This window comes from Rhinopithecus bieti, unplaced genomic scaffold (assembly GCF_001698545.2).
Source record: "Rhinopithecus bieti isolate Rb0 unplaced genomic scaffold, ASM169854v2 scaffold_30732, whole genome shotgun sequence".
In the NCBI taxonomy this organism is placed as follows: domain Eukaryota; kingdom Metazoa; phylum Chordata; class Mammalia; order Primates; family Cercopithecidae; genus Rhinopithecus; species Rhinopithecus bieti.
The window spans coordinates 2,637,799-2,658,979 of record NW_016814045.1 but is presented as its reverse complement, the minus strand read 5'-3'; the positions used below and the strand labels follow the sequence as shown (position 1 = coordinate 2,658,979).

Genomic DNA, 21,181 nt, shown 5'->3' with positions numbered 1-21,181 from the left:
AAAAAAAAAAAAAAAAAAAAAGGTGGCCTTTCTTGCGAGTCACTAGACAAAACAGAAAATTTAGTCACTTTCTTCTGCTTATGTTGCTTAGTTATTTATACCTGTTTATAGGTGACATGATGAAAGTATTGTGTTTGGGCTCAACTTCCCCTGGCTTCCCAAATTATGGTCCAATGTCATTTCACTTTTTTAAAAAACTTCCTACACTGGGAAGTACCTTTCCAGAATACAGAATACTGTTTCTTAAGATTATCTGTAATGTAGTTCCAGATCTGTAATTTCAGTTTCAAATATAAAGATGAACGAACTGTTTCTCCAAAAGAAGATAATGAGGATTACTCCTTCCTCATATTCAAACTTATATACTAATTTTAGTAAATGTGTAAATTATAAAATGGAGAAATGTATAGACTTCTTTCTCATTGAATTATATGTTCTTGGTCTTGTAATGGCACACACATATCAAGTAAAATGAGTAAGAAAGTAGAATTTTAGAAATAATTTATGACAACTTTTACATAAAAACTGCTAAATATATTTTGTTGCCAGACATTTTAATCCATGTATCTTGAGTATTAAACTCTTTTTGAGTCTCTGTCATAATAGTTAAGATCCCAGAGAATAGAAATATATATTTTTAGGATGGAATCTTGTCACTGTCACTTAACAGTTTGACCTCAGGCAAGTTTGTAATTGCTTTGCCTCCTTGTCTAAGTGATACACTTAATAGAGCAATCTCATAGTGGAGGTATTGAGGATTAAATGAGCCTATATCTGACAGATACTGAGCACTCAGTAAATGTTAGCTGTAATTCTATGGAGAACTGAATCAGTTGTGTTTTAAACTAATTCTAAAAATTTGAATTTTGTAATTCTTAATATTATAATACTGACTTTCCTTCCAGCCTTGGGAACAATTGTAAAATACTCCTTTGTATCTGTATGAGGATTATGGCCAATAAATATAAGGAAATCACGTTGTGAAACTGAATGTCATAGCCTGAAGGAAATCAGGTGACCAAAGCCAGTGATTTTCAAATGCCATTTAGATCTGACTATAGTGTAATCTTCCGAATATATACAGTATATAATTTTTAATGGCATCCCATATCTCACTCTTCAAGATTATTGTCCAGTGCCTCTGAGGTAAGAGGTGAGGAATCTGTTTTTAAATGATACGATTTTTGTAAATGGTCTATACCATTATTTTCAAGAGGGTGATACTTAAGATGGCCTCTATTGCCGGCTTTACTTTACAGGCACATCTTAAGCAGCTCATTTATATCATCCTGTACACTGCCAAAGTAGAAAGTTTGTTTGCTTTCTAATTTGAAGGTAGACTGTGCCACTCTCTTACTTAGAACATCAGTAGTGTTCCCATTGTCTAAGAGGTTCAAGTCTGAGCTCTTTAGCTAAGTGTGCAAGGTCCTCTGTTTCCTCAGACTTCCCCCTTTTTCTAGTTCCTTAACTGTATTGACGTATGCCTCTTAATGTGTTTTATTTATATTCCCCTGCTACATTGAGCACTCCTTCAGGGCAGGTATTTTATCGTATTCATTTGCATTCCTGTTTCCTGGTGTAGAGGAGATAATGATTATTTACTGAAGGGAATTGCTTTTTGGGTTTGTTTATGACAGGATCTCACTCTATTACCTAATCTGTAGTGTAGTGGTGCAAACGTGGCTCACTGCAGCCTCAGCCTCCCATAACTGGGACTACAGGTGCATGCTGCTACGCCCAGCTAATTTTTAAATTTTTTGCAGAGATAGGATCTTGTTATATTGCCAAGGCTGGTCTCAAACTCCTGTCCTCAAGCAATGCCCCCCACCTCAGCCTCCCAAAGTATTGGGATTTCAGGCGTAAGCACCATACCTGGCAGGAATTGCTTTTTAAGGAGATGCTTTTATCCTGGGTTACTTGAAGTGATTATAGGCCAGTTTTATTGTATTAAAATGTTTATAGAAACAAAGATTTTCATGCCCTTAGTGATGACCTATTTATTGGGGAAAAAAAATGATCTGAATTTTTTCTCATCCCTGGAGCACATGGTAAGTATGTAGTAAATGAAAAGGAGTGCCTACCAGGCCAGGAATTAAAAGATCCTGGGTCAACTCTAAGCACCCTATATGTTTTTAGAAAATATATTAATAAAACTTTGAAGGGAAAAAGGTGAGTTCCACATGGAACATGTGTCTTACCCAATACGTATTATTGCCTGAATGCATGACTCAGAGTAAATGAAGTTTGTGACTAATTAACTAGTTCCTAATTTGTGTTTCTAAAATGGATATATATATATATATATAATTTTTTTTTCTTCCTCCCATAGCTTTCCCATGGTTTGGCATGGACATTGGGGGAACTCTAGTAAAGCTCTCGTACTTTGAACCTATTGATATCACAGCAGAGGAAGAACAAGAAGAAGTTGAGAGTTTAAAAAGTATTCGGAAATATTTGACTTCTAATGTAGCATATGGATCCACCGGCATTCGGGATGTACACCTTGAACTGAAGGATTTAACACTTTTTGGCCGAAGAGGAAACTTGCACTTTATCAGGTTTCCAACCCAGGACCTGCCTACTTTTATCCAAATGGGAAGAGATAAAAACTTCTCAACATTGCAAACGGTGCTATGTGCTACAGGAGGTGGTGCTTACAAGTTTGAAAAAGATTTTCGCACAGTAGGTATCTTTTACTCAAAACTGAAAATTGATACGTGTTCGTTTTTAAATATGAGAGTAGGTTTCCATCTAGCATGTTCCTTAATTCTTTCTGCACATACAGTGGGAAATATGTATCCGTGATTGCCTTTCACTTAGGGCGTTTTAAACACTTTTTTGGGATAACTAAAAATTGCCCAGATTTAGCCATGTTGTTGCACATAATATTTGGTAAAACTTGTTTAGGACTATGCTACAAAGCTACAATAAAAAGGGAATTTGGGGACTTTAATGAATTTGGCAGTGTACAAAGCCAGATATAAATGAAACTTGAATTATTTTCACTGTTATCCTACATTTACATGGTTTTTGGAATATTGCTTATTCAAATAATATTAATCTTCTAGGGCCATCTCCTTCCCAAACCCTAAGTTTGGAAACCAGTGTCTTTTGGTTAGTATGATAGACACCTGAATGAAAATCTGTTACCCTTTTATTTCTGTTTTTACACTGTCAATCCTGCCATGTTCCTGTGTCAGATGGGGTAGTTTGAATGGATATGGCAGGAGAACTATGAGTATTGGTTTGAGTTATGTGCTGTTAGCAGTTTGCCATCTTCTAGTCTTTTCCATTAGAATGAGAGTTCAAAGAGTGGTTTGCCAGGCTTCTAGTCTTTTCTATTAGAATAAAGAGTGGCTCTATTTAGGAATACCACTGAAATTTGTTTTTCTTGAAAATGTAAATGTGAATAATTTAATTTCTCAAAATCATAAGAAAATACTGCTAATGGAATATAAAGGCTGACGTGGAAGGATCACTTGAGGCTAGGAGTTTGAGACCAGCCTGGGCAACATAGTGGGACCTTGTCTCTACAAAAAATAAAAAATTTAGCTTGGACCAGGCGCGGTGGCTCACGCCTGTAATCCCAGCACTTAGGGAGGGCGAGGAGGGCGGATCACGAGGTCAGGAGATGGAGGCCATCCTGCCTAACACAGTGAAACCCCGTCTCTACTAAAGATACAAAAAATTAGCCAGGTGTGGTGGCGCACACCTGTAGTCCCAGCTACTCAGGAGGCTGAGGGAGGAGAATGGCATGAACTCGGGAGGCAGAGCTTGCAGTGAACCAAGATCATGCCACTGCACTCCAGCCTGGGCGACAGAGTGAGACTCCATCTTAAAAAAAAAAAAAAAAAATTAGCTTGGCATAGTGGCCTGTGCTTGTAGTCCCAGCCACTCAAGAGGCTGAAGTGGGAGGATTGCTTGAGCTCTTGAAATTGAGGCTGCAGTGAGCTGTGATTGAGCCATTGCACTCCAGCCTGGGTGACAATGAGACCCTGTCTCAAAAGGAATATAAATAACTTAAATGGCTCATAGAAGCGAGACCCTTATAATTTGAGATAACGATCTATAGTACTGTATGAAAAGAGGTGCCTTGGGAACACAGAGGAGTAACAACAACTAGAGAGTTGAAGAGGTTCCCAGAGGAACTGATATCTAAGCTACAATGTTTTATCACAAATGTCTTATAATACACTTTTTACTAACCTGAAATGATGAATTTAATAATTTCAAACTAGTACTCAAACTATAATACAAAGACAGGAGATTAAGGTATCAGTGATTAATCAGAAATTAACCTGTCAGTGGGTAGATGAACAAACAGTATGATCATTCCAGAGGACATCATGAGGTAGTTATATGCTTGCACCTATGCATAGATTGATCATGAATACCAAAGCTACACATGCCAGATTGATATGGTATGTTCTGTTGGAAAATCAGATACCATAAATGGCATTGCTGTTGTTGACATGACCCTCCAACATGCTAAACAAACACTTGGTAAAATTCCAAACAGTAAGAAGTATAATATTCCCTTGCTTTATATGGGGGTTCATTTCCTAGCAAATATAGTATATATTTAAAACTATGTGGGTTGGGTGTAGTGGCTCACACCTGTAATCCCAGCACTTTGGGAAACCAAGGTGGGCAGATCACCTGAGATGAGGAGCTGGAGACCAGCCTGGCCAATATGGTGAAACCTTATCTCTACTAAAAATACAAAAATTAGCCAGGCATGGTGGCAGGCACCTGTAATCCCAGCTACTCGAGAGGCTGAGGCGGAGAATCGCTTGGACCCACGAGGTGGAGGTTGCAGTGAGCTGAGATCATGCCGCTGTACTCCAGCCTGAGTGACAGAGCTAGACTCCATCTCAAAAATAAATAAAATAAATAAATAAATAAATAAATCCATGGGACAAATACTTTTGTATTTATATACACTGACAGATAGGTAAAATAACTTTGTTCTTCTCTAGCCTCAGGTAATTATAAATAATTTTCCTACTGCCACTATAAAAACGACTGGCAGAACACTCAAAGATAATGCATAGATGGGATAATTCTTTGGTTTGCAGAAATGTCCCACCTATTAAAGATGTCTGACATCGCAAGTCCCTGCCCACTAAATGTCAGTTTGGTCCTTCCTTCCTCCCCATCATTTAGAAAGCTAGCAGTGAGGTGATACCACCCTCACTGAGGACCAGTAGACTAGGTGAAATCTCTAAAGAGATTTTGACATGAAACAAAATGAAAATGTAGGGGTCATAGATTATTTTAATTTTGTAAAGTAATACAGGAAAATCATTTAGTTGAGTCGAGTGTTTTTGAATGTCATCCTTTTTTGTTTTGTTGTTGTTGTTGTTTCTTAACAGATTGGAAACCTCCACCTGCACAAACTGGATGAACTTGACTGCCTTGTAAAGGGCTTGCTGTATATAGACTCTGTCAGTTTCAATGGACAAGCCGAGTGCTATTATTTTGCTAATGCCTCAGAACCTGAGCGATGCCAAAAGATGCCTTTTAACCTGGATGATCCCTATCCACTGCTTGTAGTGAACATTGGCTCAGGAGTCAGTATTTTAGCAGTCCATTCCAAAGACAACTATAAACGAGTGACTGGGACAAGGTAGTGACCTTTTTGGTTGTATTGCTGCATTCACATTGTTTTATACACAGAAGTTATGAAATCAGTATAATAATGCCATTTTCACCAGTAAAAGAGCATGTTTTTGCACAACAGCAAAAATTTGTGTGTGTGTGTGTGTGTGTGAAAGAGGGTGCCATGTTTCCCAGGCTGGTCTCGAACTTCTGAGCTCAAGCAATCTGCCTGTCTCAGCCTCCTAAAGTGCTGGGATTACAGGCATGAGCCACTGCTCCCAGCCAACAGATAGTGTATTTTTATAGGATGTATATATCAAGACTCAAACTGAAATTATTAAATGTTTATTAGTCTGCATCAGTTGGGATCAAAATTTCCATAATAGTAAAAGTGAATTTTTATCTAGAATGAGTCTGGTAACGTTTTTTTCTAGAATTTAACCGAAGAGCATTTACTTGGAAGCAACAGTGTTCTATTGATTTTAAAACTTTACTATGTTTATATTTTGTTCTTTTTTCCAAAGTATTTGCTTCTTTACCTATTTTTTCACTTTTTAATAGATATTAATATATGTAAACCTCTAGCTTGCAATGTGCTGAATAAATGAGCATTTAAACTGCAGTATTGGGGAACATTGTAATTTATTCTTATAGGATGAATTAATGTGATTTCTTTTTGTGATAACATTAATGTTCCCAAATAGCCCACATACTTCTCTGTAATACCTGAAATACGAATGAGAAGTAAGATTTAAAACTCATGATTCTTTTATGTATTTTATCAACTTTTACAGAGAGGTGAAGATTCCTGTTTAAGAGAAAGATTTTTGGGATACTTAGATGGTTTGTGGAAAAAACTCATTTTAATTTAAAGTATAATTCTGGTAAATATACTTATATTTAATTATACTTTATTTTTATTTTTATTTATTTTATTTTATTTTTTTGAGACGGAGTATTGCTCTGCCACCCAGGCCTGGAGTGCATGCCGATACTCAGCTCACTGCAAGCTCCGCCTCTTCCCGGGTTTTTTACGCCATTCTCCTGCCTCAGCCCCCGAGTAGCTGGACTACAGCCGCCCGCTCACCTCGCCCGGCTATTTTTTGTATTTTTTAAGCAAAGACAGCGGTTTCACCCGTATAGCCAGGATGGTTCGATATCCTGACCCTGATCCGCCTTCTCGGCCTCCCAAAGTCGCTGGGATTACAGGCTTGAGCCACCGCGCCCGGCCTGTACTTTATTTTTATAGTGGTTAAAAGTTCACCTCTGTTGTAATTCTCTATGCCAAAGAATCACACACTACTATTACCTTCTTTGGTTAACTCTAAAAGAAGTTCAGTCTGTTAACTAAATCCAACAGTGATTCAGGGGTAGAACTTCCTGGAAATTTAGGTGAGACTAGGGAGCAAAGGTTTAGAGTTTAAGAGTTAGATATGATTTCATTCTGTGAGCATATCCAAAAGAATAATAGAAGCAAATAAATTTCTGTAATTGACGTGTTGGCCAGCTGGACATAAATTTACTCATTGTATTTATGTGTAGGTTATGTTAAATGTTAATGTATCACATTGAATTGATTTCATCCATGTCAGACCAAGTAAATAAGCCTTTCCCAAAATCATTTCTTGGAAACCATTTAAAATTACAAAGCTGGGCATGGTAGTTCATGCCTGTAATTCTCACAGTTTGGGAGGCCAAAGTGGAGGATTGCTTGAGACCAGGAGTTCAAGACTAGCCTGGGAAACATAGTGAGACCCCCATCTCTGCAAAAATATATACATATATATTAGTCCAGTGTGATAGTGTGCATCTGTAGTCTAGCCGCTGCGGAGGCTGGAACAGGAAGATTGCTTGAGCCCAGGAGTTCAAGGATGCAGTAAGCTATGATCATGGTCACTGCGCTCCAGCCTGAGGGGACAGAGTGAGACCCTGTCTCAAAAGAAAAATTACAGATTTTCTCTTTGTAATTAATATGGTACTGATTTTTAACATTTATTCCTTTATAATGCTCACACAAAAATTTAGTTTTGGTAACTACAGAGTGTAAGGTGTTAGCTGAAGACTTTGGGAGATATTTAAGAGGTCTTTCCTCTTACTTCCACCAAGTGATTTTTTTTTTCCTTTGGTTTATTCTTTGATCTAACAAGTTTGGTTTTACTAAACAATTTTTGTTGCCTTCGTTATGTTATTTCAGCACTTAGCGTTAGTCATAGGTTTTTTTCTGTGTGTTTATTGAATACATGAATGATCCACTCTTTTACTTTAGAGAAAGAATACAATGTATAAATGCAACTTAGCAAGTTTCTTTATTTTCTTTAGCCTTGGAGGGGGTACCTTTCTGGGTTTATGCAGTTTATTGACTGGCTGTGAAAGTTTTGAAGAGGCTCTTGAAATGGCATCCAAAGGTGATAGCACACAAGCTGACAAGCTGGTCCGTGATATTTATGGAGGAGATTATGAAAGATTTGGTTTGCCAGGTTGGGCTGTAGCATCTAGGTAAGTTTAACATTTGTGTTATTTAAGTTATAGAACTTAAGTAATTCAAGTTACTTATGTTTTTGGAAAGCAGTATAACAGAAAGTTGTAAGGGTGCTTTCTCTTACCCATTTTAGGTTCCAAGTTTTGAACATTGATGTCATTTAAAAATTAAGTATACTGGCCGGGCACGGTGGCTCAAGCCTGTAATCCCAGCACTTTGGGAGGCCGAGACGGGCGGATCACGAGGTCAGGAGATCGAGACCATCCTGGCTAACATGGTGAAACCCTGTCTCTACTAAAAAATACAAAAAACTAGCTGGGCGAGGTGGCGGGCGCCTGTAGTCCCAGCTACTCGGGAGGCTGAGGCAGGAGAATGGCATATAAATCCGGGAGGCGGAGCTTGCGATGAGCTGAGATCCGGCCACTGCACTCCAGCCCGGGCGACAGAGCGAGACTCCATCTCCAAAAAACAAAAAAAAAAAATTAAGTATACATTAAGAAGTCTACCCTGAGTACACCTTGTGGGAAACTTTTCTGTTTTAATTTTTGAGTGTCCTTCCAGTGTTTCTCGATGCATGTACAAATACATATTCTTACTTTTCTCCCCATATACAAAAGGTAATTTACCATTATATGGCATAGTATATATATTCTAAAGTATCCATATAGCCTAGAAATCTTTACATGTTGTTGTCCTTCTGTTATACATGTGTAGGATAAATTCCCAAAAGTTGGATTGTAAATGCATTTTTGAGATATTGTTAACTATGCAAAGGAGCGGTGCTGTTTTTCACTCTCACCAGCAGTAAATGAAAGTGCCTGTTTCACCAGTAGAGTGCTGACTTTTGCATTTCTCCATCTGGTGGAGAAATGGTATCTTAATGTTATTTTATTTCATTTTATTTTAGGCAGAGTTTCACTCTTGTCACCCAGGCTGGAGTGCAATGGCACCATCTTGGCTCACTGCAACCTCTGCCTCACAGGTTCAAGTGATTCTCCTGCCTCAGCCTCCCGAAGTAGCTGGGATTACAGGCTCCCGCCCCCATGCCCAGCTAATTTTTTTGTATTTTTAGTTGAGACGGGGTTTCACCATGTTGGCCAGGCTGGTCTTGAACTCCTGACTGCAGGTAATCCACCCGCCTCGGCCTTCCAAAGTGCTGGGATTACAGGCCTGAGCCACTGCGCCTGGCCCTTAATGTAATTTTAATTTACATTTCTCCTACCAACACTGGGGTTAAGAGTCTTGCATATTTTATTTTCTGTGAGTTGTTGTTCATGTTCTACTTTTCTGCTCGATTGTTATACAGTTGAATTTATCAGTCTTTTCTTTTATGGCTTCTGGATATTGATTCATAGTAAGTAAGTCTTCTACATTCCAAATACATAAAGGAATAAACCCTTGTTTTCTTCTAATATGTTAATGGTGGTATTTTTATACTTAAATCTTTGATTTACTTATAGTTTATCTTAGGGTATTTTGTAAGTTACAGATCATGCTTTCATATTTCAGGGTTTTTTCTTTTTCTTTTTTTTTCCAGAAGGCCCTAAGGTCTAATAATCCATCTTTATTTCACTGATTTGAGATGGCTTTTTTACATATGCTGGCTTTTCGTTCTGTTGATGTACCAGCATTATACTTTCAGCTTTATAGAGGCATAAAAAGTATGTTTTAATCTCTAGAAGGGCTAGTTTCACTTCTTTGCTTGATATTCTGTATAAATTTGGCAAGCATTTTCTCTATTACAAAAAGTTTTTTTGGAATCTCAGTAAGTTTACATATTAACTTGGACAGATGATATCTTTATAGTAAGTCTTGCTGTTGAAGAACTTAGCTTGTCTGTTTAAGGCTACTTTTGTGCCTTTCACACATTTAAAAAGGCCTCTCCAAATATGTCCATACATGGCTTTTTAAGTTGATTCCTAAATATTTTAAATTTACTGTTCTGTTATTTATCAGTCTTGTCTCTCATTATGCTTCCTAACCATTGTTGCTTGTGTGCCCCAAGTTCTTTGTCAGGGAATCCAGTGTCCTTTGATAGTGGACTTTGTCTCACTCTTCAGTAATATCTCTTGCCTCTCCCTCACATAGACGCTTCACTCTGACCAAACATCTTGTGATTTCATAGATGTTTTCATTTCTCATTTCTGTGTGCCTTTAACCTTTAGTTGCCTCTGCCTAAGATTTCCTTCTCTTTTTGTCTGGCTTTTTCTGGTCCCTTTGCTTTGAAAAGCCCTGCCTCATACCTTCTTAAACTTTTTTCTCTTACCACTTAATAAAAGATACTTTTTTCTTTGTATTTCCGAGGTTAGCCTTTGTTTGTTTTTTTCCCTGTTACTGTTAGCGCTTCTCTTGCTGTCTTTTGTATCTAGGCCTGCATTGTCCATTATGGTAGCCTCTAGTCACATCAGGCACTTGGCATTTGAGTGCCACATGTTGAAATGATGATATTTGGATATATTGGCTTAAATGAAATGTACAATTAAAATTAATTTCACGTTTATTTTTACCTTTTTAATGTGGCTAATAGAACATATATGAAATTATATATTACTCGTATTTTATTTCTATTGGACAGTGCTGCACTAGACTAATTCTCTGTTTGAGGGACTATCTGTATCTCCAGCACAAAGCTTGGTATGTCATAAATGTTTCTTGTGACTGAATGAGAAAGAATTTGAAGTTAAAGCTGAGATACTTTTGGAAACATTTTGTAATTTTGACTTTGTTAATTTGTTTTGAATCAGGTTTAAAAGTGAAGATATTTTGGTAATCTTTGCTTTCTTATAATAACTATGCTTTTTTTTTGAGATGTCATTTTAACCTTAATTCTTTGAAAGGTATTACTTTACTTTTGCATAGATTTTTTTTGTTAGGTTGTTTTGATCTTATCCCTATGTGTTTCTACTTTTGGTCCTAATTTTATAAAATATCCAAGTTATAGATATATCTGTTAATATGTAAAATGTTGCTTGTTTTCAGCAGATTTGACTTTATTTTTCATTTTTCTGCAGTTTTGGGAATATGATTTATAAAGAGAAGCGAGAATCTGTTAGTAAAGAAGATCTGGCAAGAGCTACTTTAGTTACTATCACCAATAACATTGGTTCTGTGGCACGAATGTGTGCTGTTAATGAGGTAAAAAAAAAAAAAAAAAACCGCAAAACTCAAATTATCAAAAATGTGAATTGGAGTCCTATATACACCTAGCAGGGCTTCTTCACTTTCCCTAAGGAGGCCTCTGGGATTGAGATGTAGTCCATTAAACGCCAAGACTCATTAGGTATATATGTTATGAACCCAATTGCTATATTACCTTTAAAGAAAGTAGCAGATAATTAAAATTGAAATAGGAGAAATTTATTCAGAATTTTTTTTTCAGAAAAACACAACCTAAATCCCTTGAGGATGTAAAAGAAAATTCTAAGCATAAGATATTTTGAGGTAACTACTTTGTGAAAGCGTTTTTTTTTTAGTCTTACTATTGCATTTGGAAGGCAGCTATGCTCACCACTATACCACCAGTGCTTAATGTTGCATTTGGTTAGTGAAATTCTTGGAAGTTTTCTTACTGCCCTCGGCTTCTTTACAGTGCTGCCTTGTTGCATATGGATCAAGCAGCATTGTACAGGGCTATGAAGGCATTGAGACCTGTTCTTCATGATATTTGAGTGGTGTTTATTGTTCCAAGAAAAGTGTGAAAAGCATATACTGTTAGATTGACCATATAGTTGGGATTCTTTGTTTGGAAGAGAATATATATATTTAATTCTAGCTTCCTTATATAATAATAGATATATTTGCCCATTTAATTTTTATAAATATCGAATACTTTAAATGGATTGGGAAATATGCTTTTTGAAGGAACCTTTCATTTGTTCATTCATTCATTTATTCATTGAGTAAATATTTATTATACCAGATGCCAGACATTGTTCTGGGTATTTGGAATATATTAACGAAGAAAACAAAGATCCGGCTTTGTGGAGCTTGCATTCATTCTAGTGACATATTAAGTAAATTGTTTAGTGTGTATTAGGTGATGAATGCTATTTTTTTAAAAAGAAACCATCAAACAGGATAAAGAGGATTGGGAATAGGGCAGAGAGTGGTAGAGGACAAATTGCCAAGTAATTGAGTGGTTAAAGGAAAGCTTTCTTGGAAATGTGATTCTTAGGCAGAGATTTGAAGAAGGTGAGGGGGAAACTGTGCACGTAGACATTTTGGGGAGAAAGCTTCCAGCAGAGAGAACAACTATGCAAATCCTCTGAATTATTCTATATTTAAATCCAGAACTTGATCTCATCAGTTTTTTAATAACTTGAGAAACCTAAGTGTTAGTTGGTTGATGGAGTTACTAGTAGGCCATGTTGGGAGCTGACAAAAATTTGAAGCCTTTATTCTTAGCCCTTTATGTCTAAATTTCCACTGACCAATTGAGTTAACAATGATTTAGGCCATGGTTTATAGTATCCCAACTTATGTACAAAGATTTCTACTCAAAAGTCAGTATATTGTGAAAGTCGAAATAAGTTTTTTGGTGATTCAAACACCAGTTCCCCTAAGATTTGCTAATCATAGAGATATCTAAGAAACCAAATTAGTGTGGAATCTTTGCAGAGAGAGAATGATTTGATTAATCAGGCAGGGGATGGAGAAAGAATGCTAGAATCCTAGAGGAATGCACGTGCCAGTGCCCCAGTCAGTATTACTCTCCAATTCTATAGAATCCACTGTTGCATGTAATTGTTCAACATGCATTGCAATATATGGGACAAGTTTGCTACTTATTCTAAATGCATTTTATAGTACTTACCATGTTTTGATTTTTTTTTTTTAAATCACATCAATAATGTGTCTCCAAATGACTTTGTAAGGGGACTATTTATTGGCCATTTTCAAAAACAAGTCTCACCTGAAATCATCTGCTAGGGTCTTTCTAGAACCTTTTTTTAAAAGTAGACTTTATTTTTTAGATCAGTTTTAGTTTCACATAAAATTAAGTGGAAAGCTCAGTGAGTTCCCATATACCACCTTCCATATACACACAGCCCTCCTCCATCCTCAGCATCCCACAGTAGAGTGATCATGTGTTACAGTCAGTCACCCTGTGCACACATCATCATCACCCAAAGTCCATAGTTTAGGGTTCTTGGTGTTATACGTTTTGTGGATTTTGGATGATGTGTGCAGAACTAATTTTTGAATACTCAGGATTATAGAGCTATATGCCAGGAATGTAGTAGGTATTATACTGATAAAGGGTAGTTGTTGTTTACATCTTTAAATAAATATTTTGAAACCTTTTATATTGTAAAATCTGTTAATTATTTTTACAAGTTTTTTCTTTGTTCTTTTCTTTTAGAAAATAAACAGAGTTGTCTTTGTTGGAAACTTTTTACGTGTCAATACCCTCTCAATGAAACTTCTGGCATATGCACTGGATTATTGGTCAAAAGGTCAACTAAAAGCATTGTTTCTAGAACATGAGGTATGGTAGGAAAATGTTTTTTGTGAATTTTAATAGCATGTTTTTTAAGAGACAGGGTCTTGCTCCGTCACTCAGGCTTGAGGTCAGTGGCACGATGATGGCTTACTGCAGCCTTTTCCTCCTAAGGCTCCGCAATCCTCCCACCTCAGCCTCCCAAGTAGCTGGGACCACACGCATGCACCACTATGCCCAGCTAATTTATTTTTATTAATATTTTTTGTAGAGACAGGATCTGTCTTTGTTGCCCAGGCGGGTCTGGAACTCCTGGCCTCAAGCAATCCTTTAGAGGTGTGAGCCACCGTGCCCAGCCTTAGGTAGAATATTGGTTCCTTCACTTCAGTGTCAGTTGTGGGGAAGAGAATTGGAATAACCTGCTAGGCACCCCCAAGTTTTTTGGTATTCATTTACTACATGCAGTTAAATTCTGATCTGAGCAATTATCAGTCCACATAATGTTTTGGATTAACTTAACTTGAATCATTCTGTGATCAAAGTCAAATGGCTGTATCATTACAAATTAGTAACACAGATTCAAATTATTCTGCTCTTAAAAGCTTCCGTGTCTCATTGTCACTGCTCACACAATACAAATCAGAATGGTGTGCCCTTGTGCAGTTCCACATGGCATGCCGTGTGAGTGTCAGGCACAGCCAGAGGAAGGTAGTTTGTTTATTAAGTAAAGGGGAGAGGGTGCAGAATTGCTATTACAGTCCTGGAAGCTTTAGTGTCTAAAGGCCACACTTTTAGAATACATATTTCAGTGTGAGCCTATAGTCCCAACTAAAGAGGCTGAGATGGGAGGACCACTTGAGTCCAGGAATTCAAGGCCAGCCTATGCAAAATAGTGAGACCATGTCTCTAAAAATAATAATAATAAATAAAAATACATATTTCAAAGCTGTGTAGATATCAGGAATACAGATTCAGAAAATTTTTTATAATAGCTAACAACGCAGAAATTGGTAGGTTTCCAGATATTATTAAACAGATAGATTGTGCATAGTTGTGTGTTCTCAAGTGGTTAATATTATATGCTAATTTAAAAGCTGCACTACATAACAGTTATTTTTCGATTATACAGGGATACTTTGGAGCAGTTGGTGCACTTCTTGGGCTGCCAAATTTCAGCTAAAGCATCAGGTCTCTCTCTCTGCTAATAAATGTCATCCAAGAGGAACTAAAACCAGAGGCATTATTACTGCATTGTCACTGGGAACCAAAGGATAGAAGAGTAGCATAAGCTGCTGAATGTTGCCATATTAAAGGAGAGAATTTGGTAACGTGAAGTATTTCTCATTGAAATGCTTTCCCTTTTGTATATAGCCAGTGTTAAATCCTTAAATGCAATACAGCCTCTGATTATTGAGCTTCCTCTTGAAAAAATTTTTTAATTTTATGTAGCCAACATTGCAGTACTGTATGCTCAAACACAAATCTTAAAGTCTCGGAAATGTTTAGCTTATGAAAATAATCGACTCTGAATATTTGTTATAAGTCTGTTTTATGTTTTGATTACTAGTGAGCAGAAAATAACATACCCTGTATCCAAAATTATTGAAATGGCAATCAAAGATGATCATTTTTATGTGATTTTAGAAATGTTAAGGCAATACTACTAATTATTATAGTTTTTTTTTTTTTAACATATCACCCAAAGCATGTATGTGATCTTTCCCCATAAGTATCTTTTCTCAAATGCCATAATTAACTGAAATACTATTATTAAATTTTCATGAGAATTCTGAAATGAATCCTGGGAAATACACGTTTGGTGATGTTGCACTTTCTGTATTTTACAGGAATTAGTCAGTACACGTTGAAATGTTTAACATTTTAAGATTGGAGGCTTAATTACTGGGAGTCGGTCCAATGAAGTCCTGGGACTATTGTAATGGAATATGATTTGAGTTCACTGTGCTCTTTTTTGTTTGTTTGTTTGTTTTGATCATATGTACATTAGGAGCTTTTATTTTAAAACAACCACAGTAACATTAATAATAGAAAAATCATATGGAAATATTCACAATCTAGTCACTGAAAAATGGGAAAACCTCTACCATGCCTTATTATCACCCTTCGCTGTTTGAGGAGCCAGAAATAGAGGTGCAGTTAGAGAAGGGTCACCTTTTCCAACAAAACCCACTCCATAGCCATGTGGATTTTTATCCAAAGGCTCAACCACCAGAGGGAATGGTGAGAACTGATAACTAAAATGCTGTTACTGGCAAGGGTTTGAAATGTGTAAGAACCTAGGAGGGAAAGGAAGATTGAGCAACATAGGAAAAGGGGAAGAGAGGCTGTCACCAAGGTCCAATCTCCATTTATAAAAATAGTGCAAAACCAGGAGTTGATTACGGAAGTGCCCATGATCCATGGCAGGAGTAAATCCCTCCACCTCCTCTAACTCTATGAAAACTCTAGAGTTGGAGCAAGTCTTCCATTTGCTTCTTATCCCCTTAAAATAATGCCTTCCACTCCCCCACAGCCCCCATCAAAGGAGCCCCCGCAAGACGCCACCACGCTCTGATCTCACTCTTTCCTGTTCCCCTTGCCTGAATCTGGAGTGGGGTTGAGCCCTCTGCCCTCATCCTTAAGATTTAGGAAGTTCTTTCCCCAGCTGTCTTAACTTGGAAAGGTAGATGAGTCTGAATTTTGAAGTTCCGAATGCAAATTCCACTCAGCAGACGCAGTGTTACTTATGTACATAGGAATAGTGGGATGAGTTTTAATAGATTGTATCCAAAAGGGTTTTTTTCCTCTTACTTCCTCTATGTTGGAAGATGTGTCTTGGGCAACTTGATCAGTATCAATGGAAAAATGATAGGCACTACAATGAAATGGCAGGATGCCAATATGAGATCTTTCAGGAATAATAAGAAATACAGTTTGTTTGTATAAAATAAACTAGCTCAAATAAGAAAGTTTTTCAAGGACACTGATAGTGTTCATTTGTAAGAGGTAGTTCTAGAACCACGCTGTCCAGTACAGCAGCTACTACCCATATGTAGCTGTTGAGCATTTGAAATGTGGTTAGTCTGAATTGAGATGTGCTCTTAAGTGTAAAATATACACTGGTTTTTGAAGACTAGGGACAATAAAAAGTTAAATATCTCCTAATTTTTTGTATTGATTACATGTTGAAATGTTAACATTGGAAATGTTGGGTTAAAGAAAAATATACAATTAAAATGAATCTTAGCCAGGCATGGTGGCTCACACCTGTAATCCCAGCACTTTGAGAGGCCAAGATGGGTGGGTCACCTGAGGTCAGGAGTTCGAGACCAGCCTGGCCAGCATGGCAAAACCCTGTTTCTACTAAAAATACAAAAATTAGCCAGGCGTGGTGTACACCTGTAGTCCCAGCTACTCAGAAGGCTCAGGCAGAAGAATTGCTTGAACCCAGGAGGCGGAGGCTGCAGTGAGCTGAGATTGTGCCACTGCACTCCAGCCTGGGCGACAGAGCAAGACTCAAAAAAAAAAAAAAAAAAAAATTATCAGTTTCCAGTTTTTTTAAATGTGCTTACTAGAAAAGATAAAATTACACATGGTTCACGTTTTATTTCTACTAAGACAGCACCGTTAAGAACATAGAGCTTTGAGGCATTGTGGTATTAGAACCAAATCTATTTACCACAGTAAGCTTGCAGGGAGTTACTTGAGATCTTAATAAACAATTATAATCTTTGTCAGCCTTCATTATGATTTTGTGTTCTTATTATTCCAGTAATTCTAGATTACATATGGGAAAAGCAAAGAGCCACTGTGGTGAGATGGTTGCTCACTTTACGTGCACTTTAGCAGGTAATTTCAGTTTAAAAGGACAAAATATATGAACCATAGTTCCACATTAACGAAAGTACAGTGATGAAATAACTTAGACTCTGACCATTCTATTTTTCCTTCAAGATTGCCCTAAATTTATAGATGCTAATACAGTATTTGCCACAGGTATAAAACTTGTAGTTACTATCATTCAATTAAGATTCTTATCTGTACAGATATACAAATCAGAAACTTTTAAAATAAATTGAACTAATGGAACTTTGGCTCAAATATTTAGTCACTACAATGTAAGCATTAAAGCAAGGAATACGAAGTCATTGTAGGGTTTTAAAATGGCTACTGACTGACATGAATTCAAAGTTTCAGTCTAAATTCTAAAAACTTACCTTTACATGCTTTTCCTCCTAAATAACCACTCTTATCATTCCTAAATTCATGTCTTTAGGTGAAGAAAACTAAATTTTAAGTACTTGAGGCTGGGTGCAGTGGCTCATGCCTATAATCAAATATAAGAACTTGAGTGTAAAATTTGAAAACTACATGGGGAAATGTCTTTATCATGCATCTCTAAGTCTACTGAAAACTCTGTTAAGTAAAACTGTGGTCTGTAAAAAAAACAAAAACAAAAAAACCCATAGTGATACTTACCTTGTGTAATGTAAACAATTTTTTAAGCTCTTTAAACAAAGTACATCTAGATTTACTGGTAATGTATAGAAGTCAATTTTATCCCCAAGTATTTCTACTTCTTAAACCATTAATTAGCAAGAGACTCAAACAACTTCACTAAACTGTTGGACCTCCAGTGTTAACTTGCCAACATAAAATCTGAAAACTTTGTAATCACTATCAAAATACAAAAGAGAGAATAAATTCCCAGGTAAAAGGATTTACAAATTTTGGAACTATTATGCTTTTGTTTACTAAGCATTGATCCTTGTAGTAATTCTGCAGTATTGCCTCAGACTCCCATAAAGTTTCAAAACAGCTCATCTATTAGATTCCTGTAACATTTATTTGGGATAAATGTGGTTTTGTTGCTGTTATTCATAATAGAATAAAATATTTAGCTTTGATGGTTCAGATGTAATAAAAAGAAATAACTAAGTTTGGGCCTGAGATAAATGTGGTAAAGCAAGAACGCAGAGATGCTGTAATGATGCGTGAGTTTTAGAGCATTACCGAGGACCTGAAAACTTGCTGCCAAGGACACTTTGAAGGTTTTGTTGACTGGAAGAAGTGTCTCTGGAATCCCACTCCTAGCTCTTTTCTTGAATATTTGAAAAGAATTAGATAAGGGCCATGGGGACCCAGGTCACCCCACCTCTTCTATTCAGTTTGGCTACAACATTGGAGTCATCAGTGCTCCTGAGACAATCATATAGGACTTTCTCAATTACACTTTGAAAGAGAGGTTAGAAGACTTTCCCTCTGAGGTGTTGCTCATGTCCCCCTGGCCCTTGTCTGTGGCCATCTTCCCCAATGGTGATATGATTGACTCCTTTCTGTTGCACTCTTTGTCAACCACTTTGGCAGGTGCAATTCAATGCTTATCATCAATTTGTTGGCTATCAATGGTTGCCTTACGGGATTCTGCAACAAAGCTGAGTTGGTTGAAATGCTGATCCTGGGCCACTTGGTTACTGGCTTGTAATGCGGACTCTGCACAGGTTTTGTGCCCATGTACATTGGAGAGATCTCGCCTACTGCCCTTTGGGGTACCTTTAGTGCTCTGACCCAGCTGGGCATCACTGTTGGTATTCTGGAGATCCAGATCTTTGGTCTGGAGTTCATCTTGGGGTCTGAAGAGCTATGCCCAGAGATACTGGGCTTTACCATCCTTCCAGCTGTCCTATAAAGTGTAGCCCTTCCATTTTGCCCTGAAAGTCATAAGTTTTTGCTCATTAACAGAAAGGAAGAGTACTAATGAGATCCTTCGGCAATTGTAGGGGACTCAGGATGTGTCCCAGGACATCCAGGAGATGAGAGTGCTAGGATGGTACAAGAAAAGCAAGTCACTACACTGGCGCTCTTTAGAATACCCAGCTACCGACAACCCACTGTCATTTCCATCATGTTCCAGCTCTCTCAGTAGCTGTCTGGAATCAATGTTGTCTTCTCTTTCTCAATGAGAATCTTCAAGGATTTGCAGGTGTTGAGAAACCAATCTAGAGATTAGTGCAGGAGTGGTTAATATCTTCTTGACTGTAGTCTCTCTGCTTGAAAGGGCAGGAAGGACTTTACATATGATAGGTCTTGGAGGGTGGCGTTTTGTTCTGTCCTCATAATTGTTTGTTATTAAAGAATGAGTATGGTGGGATGAGCTTTGTAGTGGGGCTATCTTGGTCTTTGTGGCCTTCTCTGGAGTTGGACCAGGCCCCATTCCCTGGTATACTGTGGCCACACTCTTCAGTTTGCAATAGCAGTGGCTGGTTGCTCCAACTGGACCTCCAGCTTTCTAGTTGGATTGCTCTTCCTGAACAATTATTATCTGGTTTAAGTGTGTTGTTGCTTTAGGGTCATGGCATGCTTATGTATGTCTATTACCATCTGACCATGATACCATGCCAGGTTCTCTTAGGGGACCTGAATCTTTCCAGTAGATCACATTTGAGATAGTATGAGTCCACTGGGAACAGTTCCCAACAATCCAAACATACATACTTCACTGAAGCAGATCTAATAATTCCATTGACTTCATTTCTAAAATTGGACTTTGAGCGGCCAATTTCTAAGGATTAAAAAGAAACTTTAATGCATTGTAGACCTCTGTACCCAGAAAATCTTTGTAACTTTTGGGCTTAATTTTCCTTCCTAAAAAATCTGGTAACTTTTTCAAATGCAAGGAGCACTGTCAGTTTGCTGTGAGACTAGGCAAAGAACACAAGATATAGAATCTCCCATCACCACCACCCTGCCCCTGCGAGAAGATTGCCTTTTAATTAGAGACTTTTAAAACTAGTACTTTTTAAGTTCTACGCTCATCTTTTCCAAAGACTAAGTCTATTAGTAAACTTGCCATGTAATTTGACACGGCAGTTCCTTGCTCAACTACTCTAAATAAGTTGGAAATTAGGTGGTATCCTAGTTTGGGTAAAGTCAGTGCTATTGCCTGTAATACACTTGGTAGTTGAAAGCCCTTCAAGTGGTTCAGATTATTTGCCAAATATTAGACTCTATAAAAACTTCTGAGATTTTTTTTGTTTTTTTTTACCTTTGAGTGTACATGTGATTGCTATAATGTGAATACCAGTTCCTGAAAGACTGTTTCTGTAAGCATAATGATGTAGCACAAAGTGAAAAGATTTTCCTCTTATTCCAGCAGTATTCTTGCCTTCGAAGAGTAGTCTATTACATATTGCCTTGATTTTAAGGTTGTGTTTTGGATGAAAAGCTTAACTGGATAGTAATTTCCATATGTTCTTTATAACCACTCTGTATATTATAAGCAAAATTTTTTCATATTTCATTGTTTCTTTTCTGTTAAGCACTTTATGCATTTTAGTCTATTGCATTTGAGAATGTAGTTTAGAAATTCTTTCACTTTTTAAAGCCATGTGAAAACTGATAGAGGATAATGAAAATGAGTGTACATTATTTTGAATTTAACTGTTTTGTGGTGTGTGTAAACAAAACATTAGAAATATATTGTCTTTTTGTAATAATACTCTGACCTCACTTAAAGTGATCTGCCATGAGGTATCAATGATCAAGTTTATGTTTATTCTGATACCTAAGGAATTCAGCCAGCTTTGTTTCAATCATCAGATAATCTCAGAAAATAATGTGTTTTACTTATATTACTGCCTCTTGTCAATATTTAAGAGAAT

At 37.1% G+C, this 21,181-nt stretch overlaps 1 protein-coding gene and 1 pseudogene across 6 annotated transcripts in view; both read left to right on the top strand.

Moving 5' to 3' along the window:
* Positions 1-21,181, top strand: part of PANK3 (pantothenate kinase 3) — a 46,478-nt gene that overhangs the window by 7,194 nt on the left and 18,103 nt on the right. For 3 of the 5 annotated variants that reach the window (XR_001880947.1, XR_001880945.1, XR_001880946.1), the window contains exons 2-7: positions 2,330-2,682; positions 5,376-5,629; positions 7,921-8,097; positions 11,092-11,215; positions 13,443-13,568; positions 14,650-14,844. Coding sequence is in view for 1 of the 5 variants with exons in the window: in XM_017849405.1 (XP_017704894.1) it covers positions 2,330-2,682; positions 5,376-5,629; positions 7,921-8,097; positions 11,092-11,215; positions 13,443-13,568; positions 14,650-14,700 (1,085 nt within the window). In the remaining 4 variants the exon portion in view is untranslated. Of the gene's footprint in view, positions 1-2,329; positions 2,683-5,375; positions 5,630-7,920; positions 8,098-11,091; positions 11,216-13,442; positions 13,569-14,649; positions 16,504-21,181 lie in introns of those variants that run through there. The other 2 variants (XR_001880948.1, XM_017849405.1) reach the window with 2 other exon arrangements.
* Positions 15,627-20,096, top strand: LOC108513592 (solute carrier family 2, facilitated glucose transporter member 3 pseudogene; annotated as a pseudogene). The gene is made up of 2 exons (XR_001880942.1): positions 15,627-15,761; positions 18,689-20,096. The product of XR_001880942.1 is annotated as a solute carrier family 2, facilitated glucose transporter member 3 pseudogene (transcript).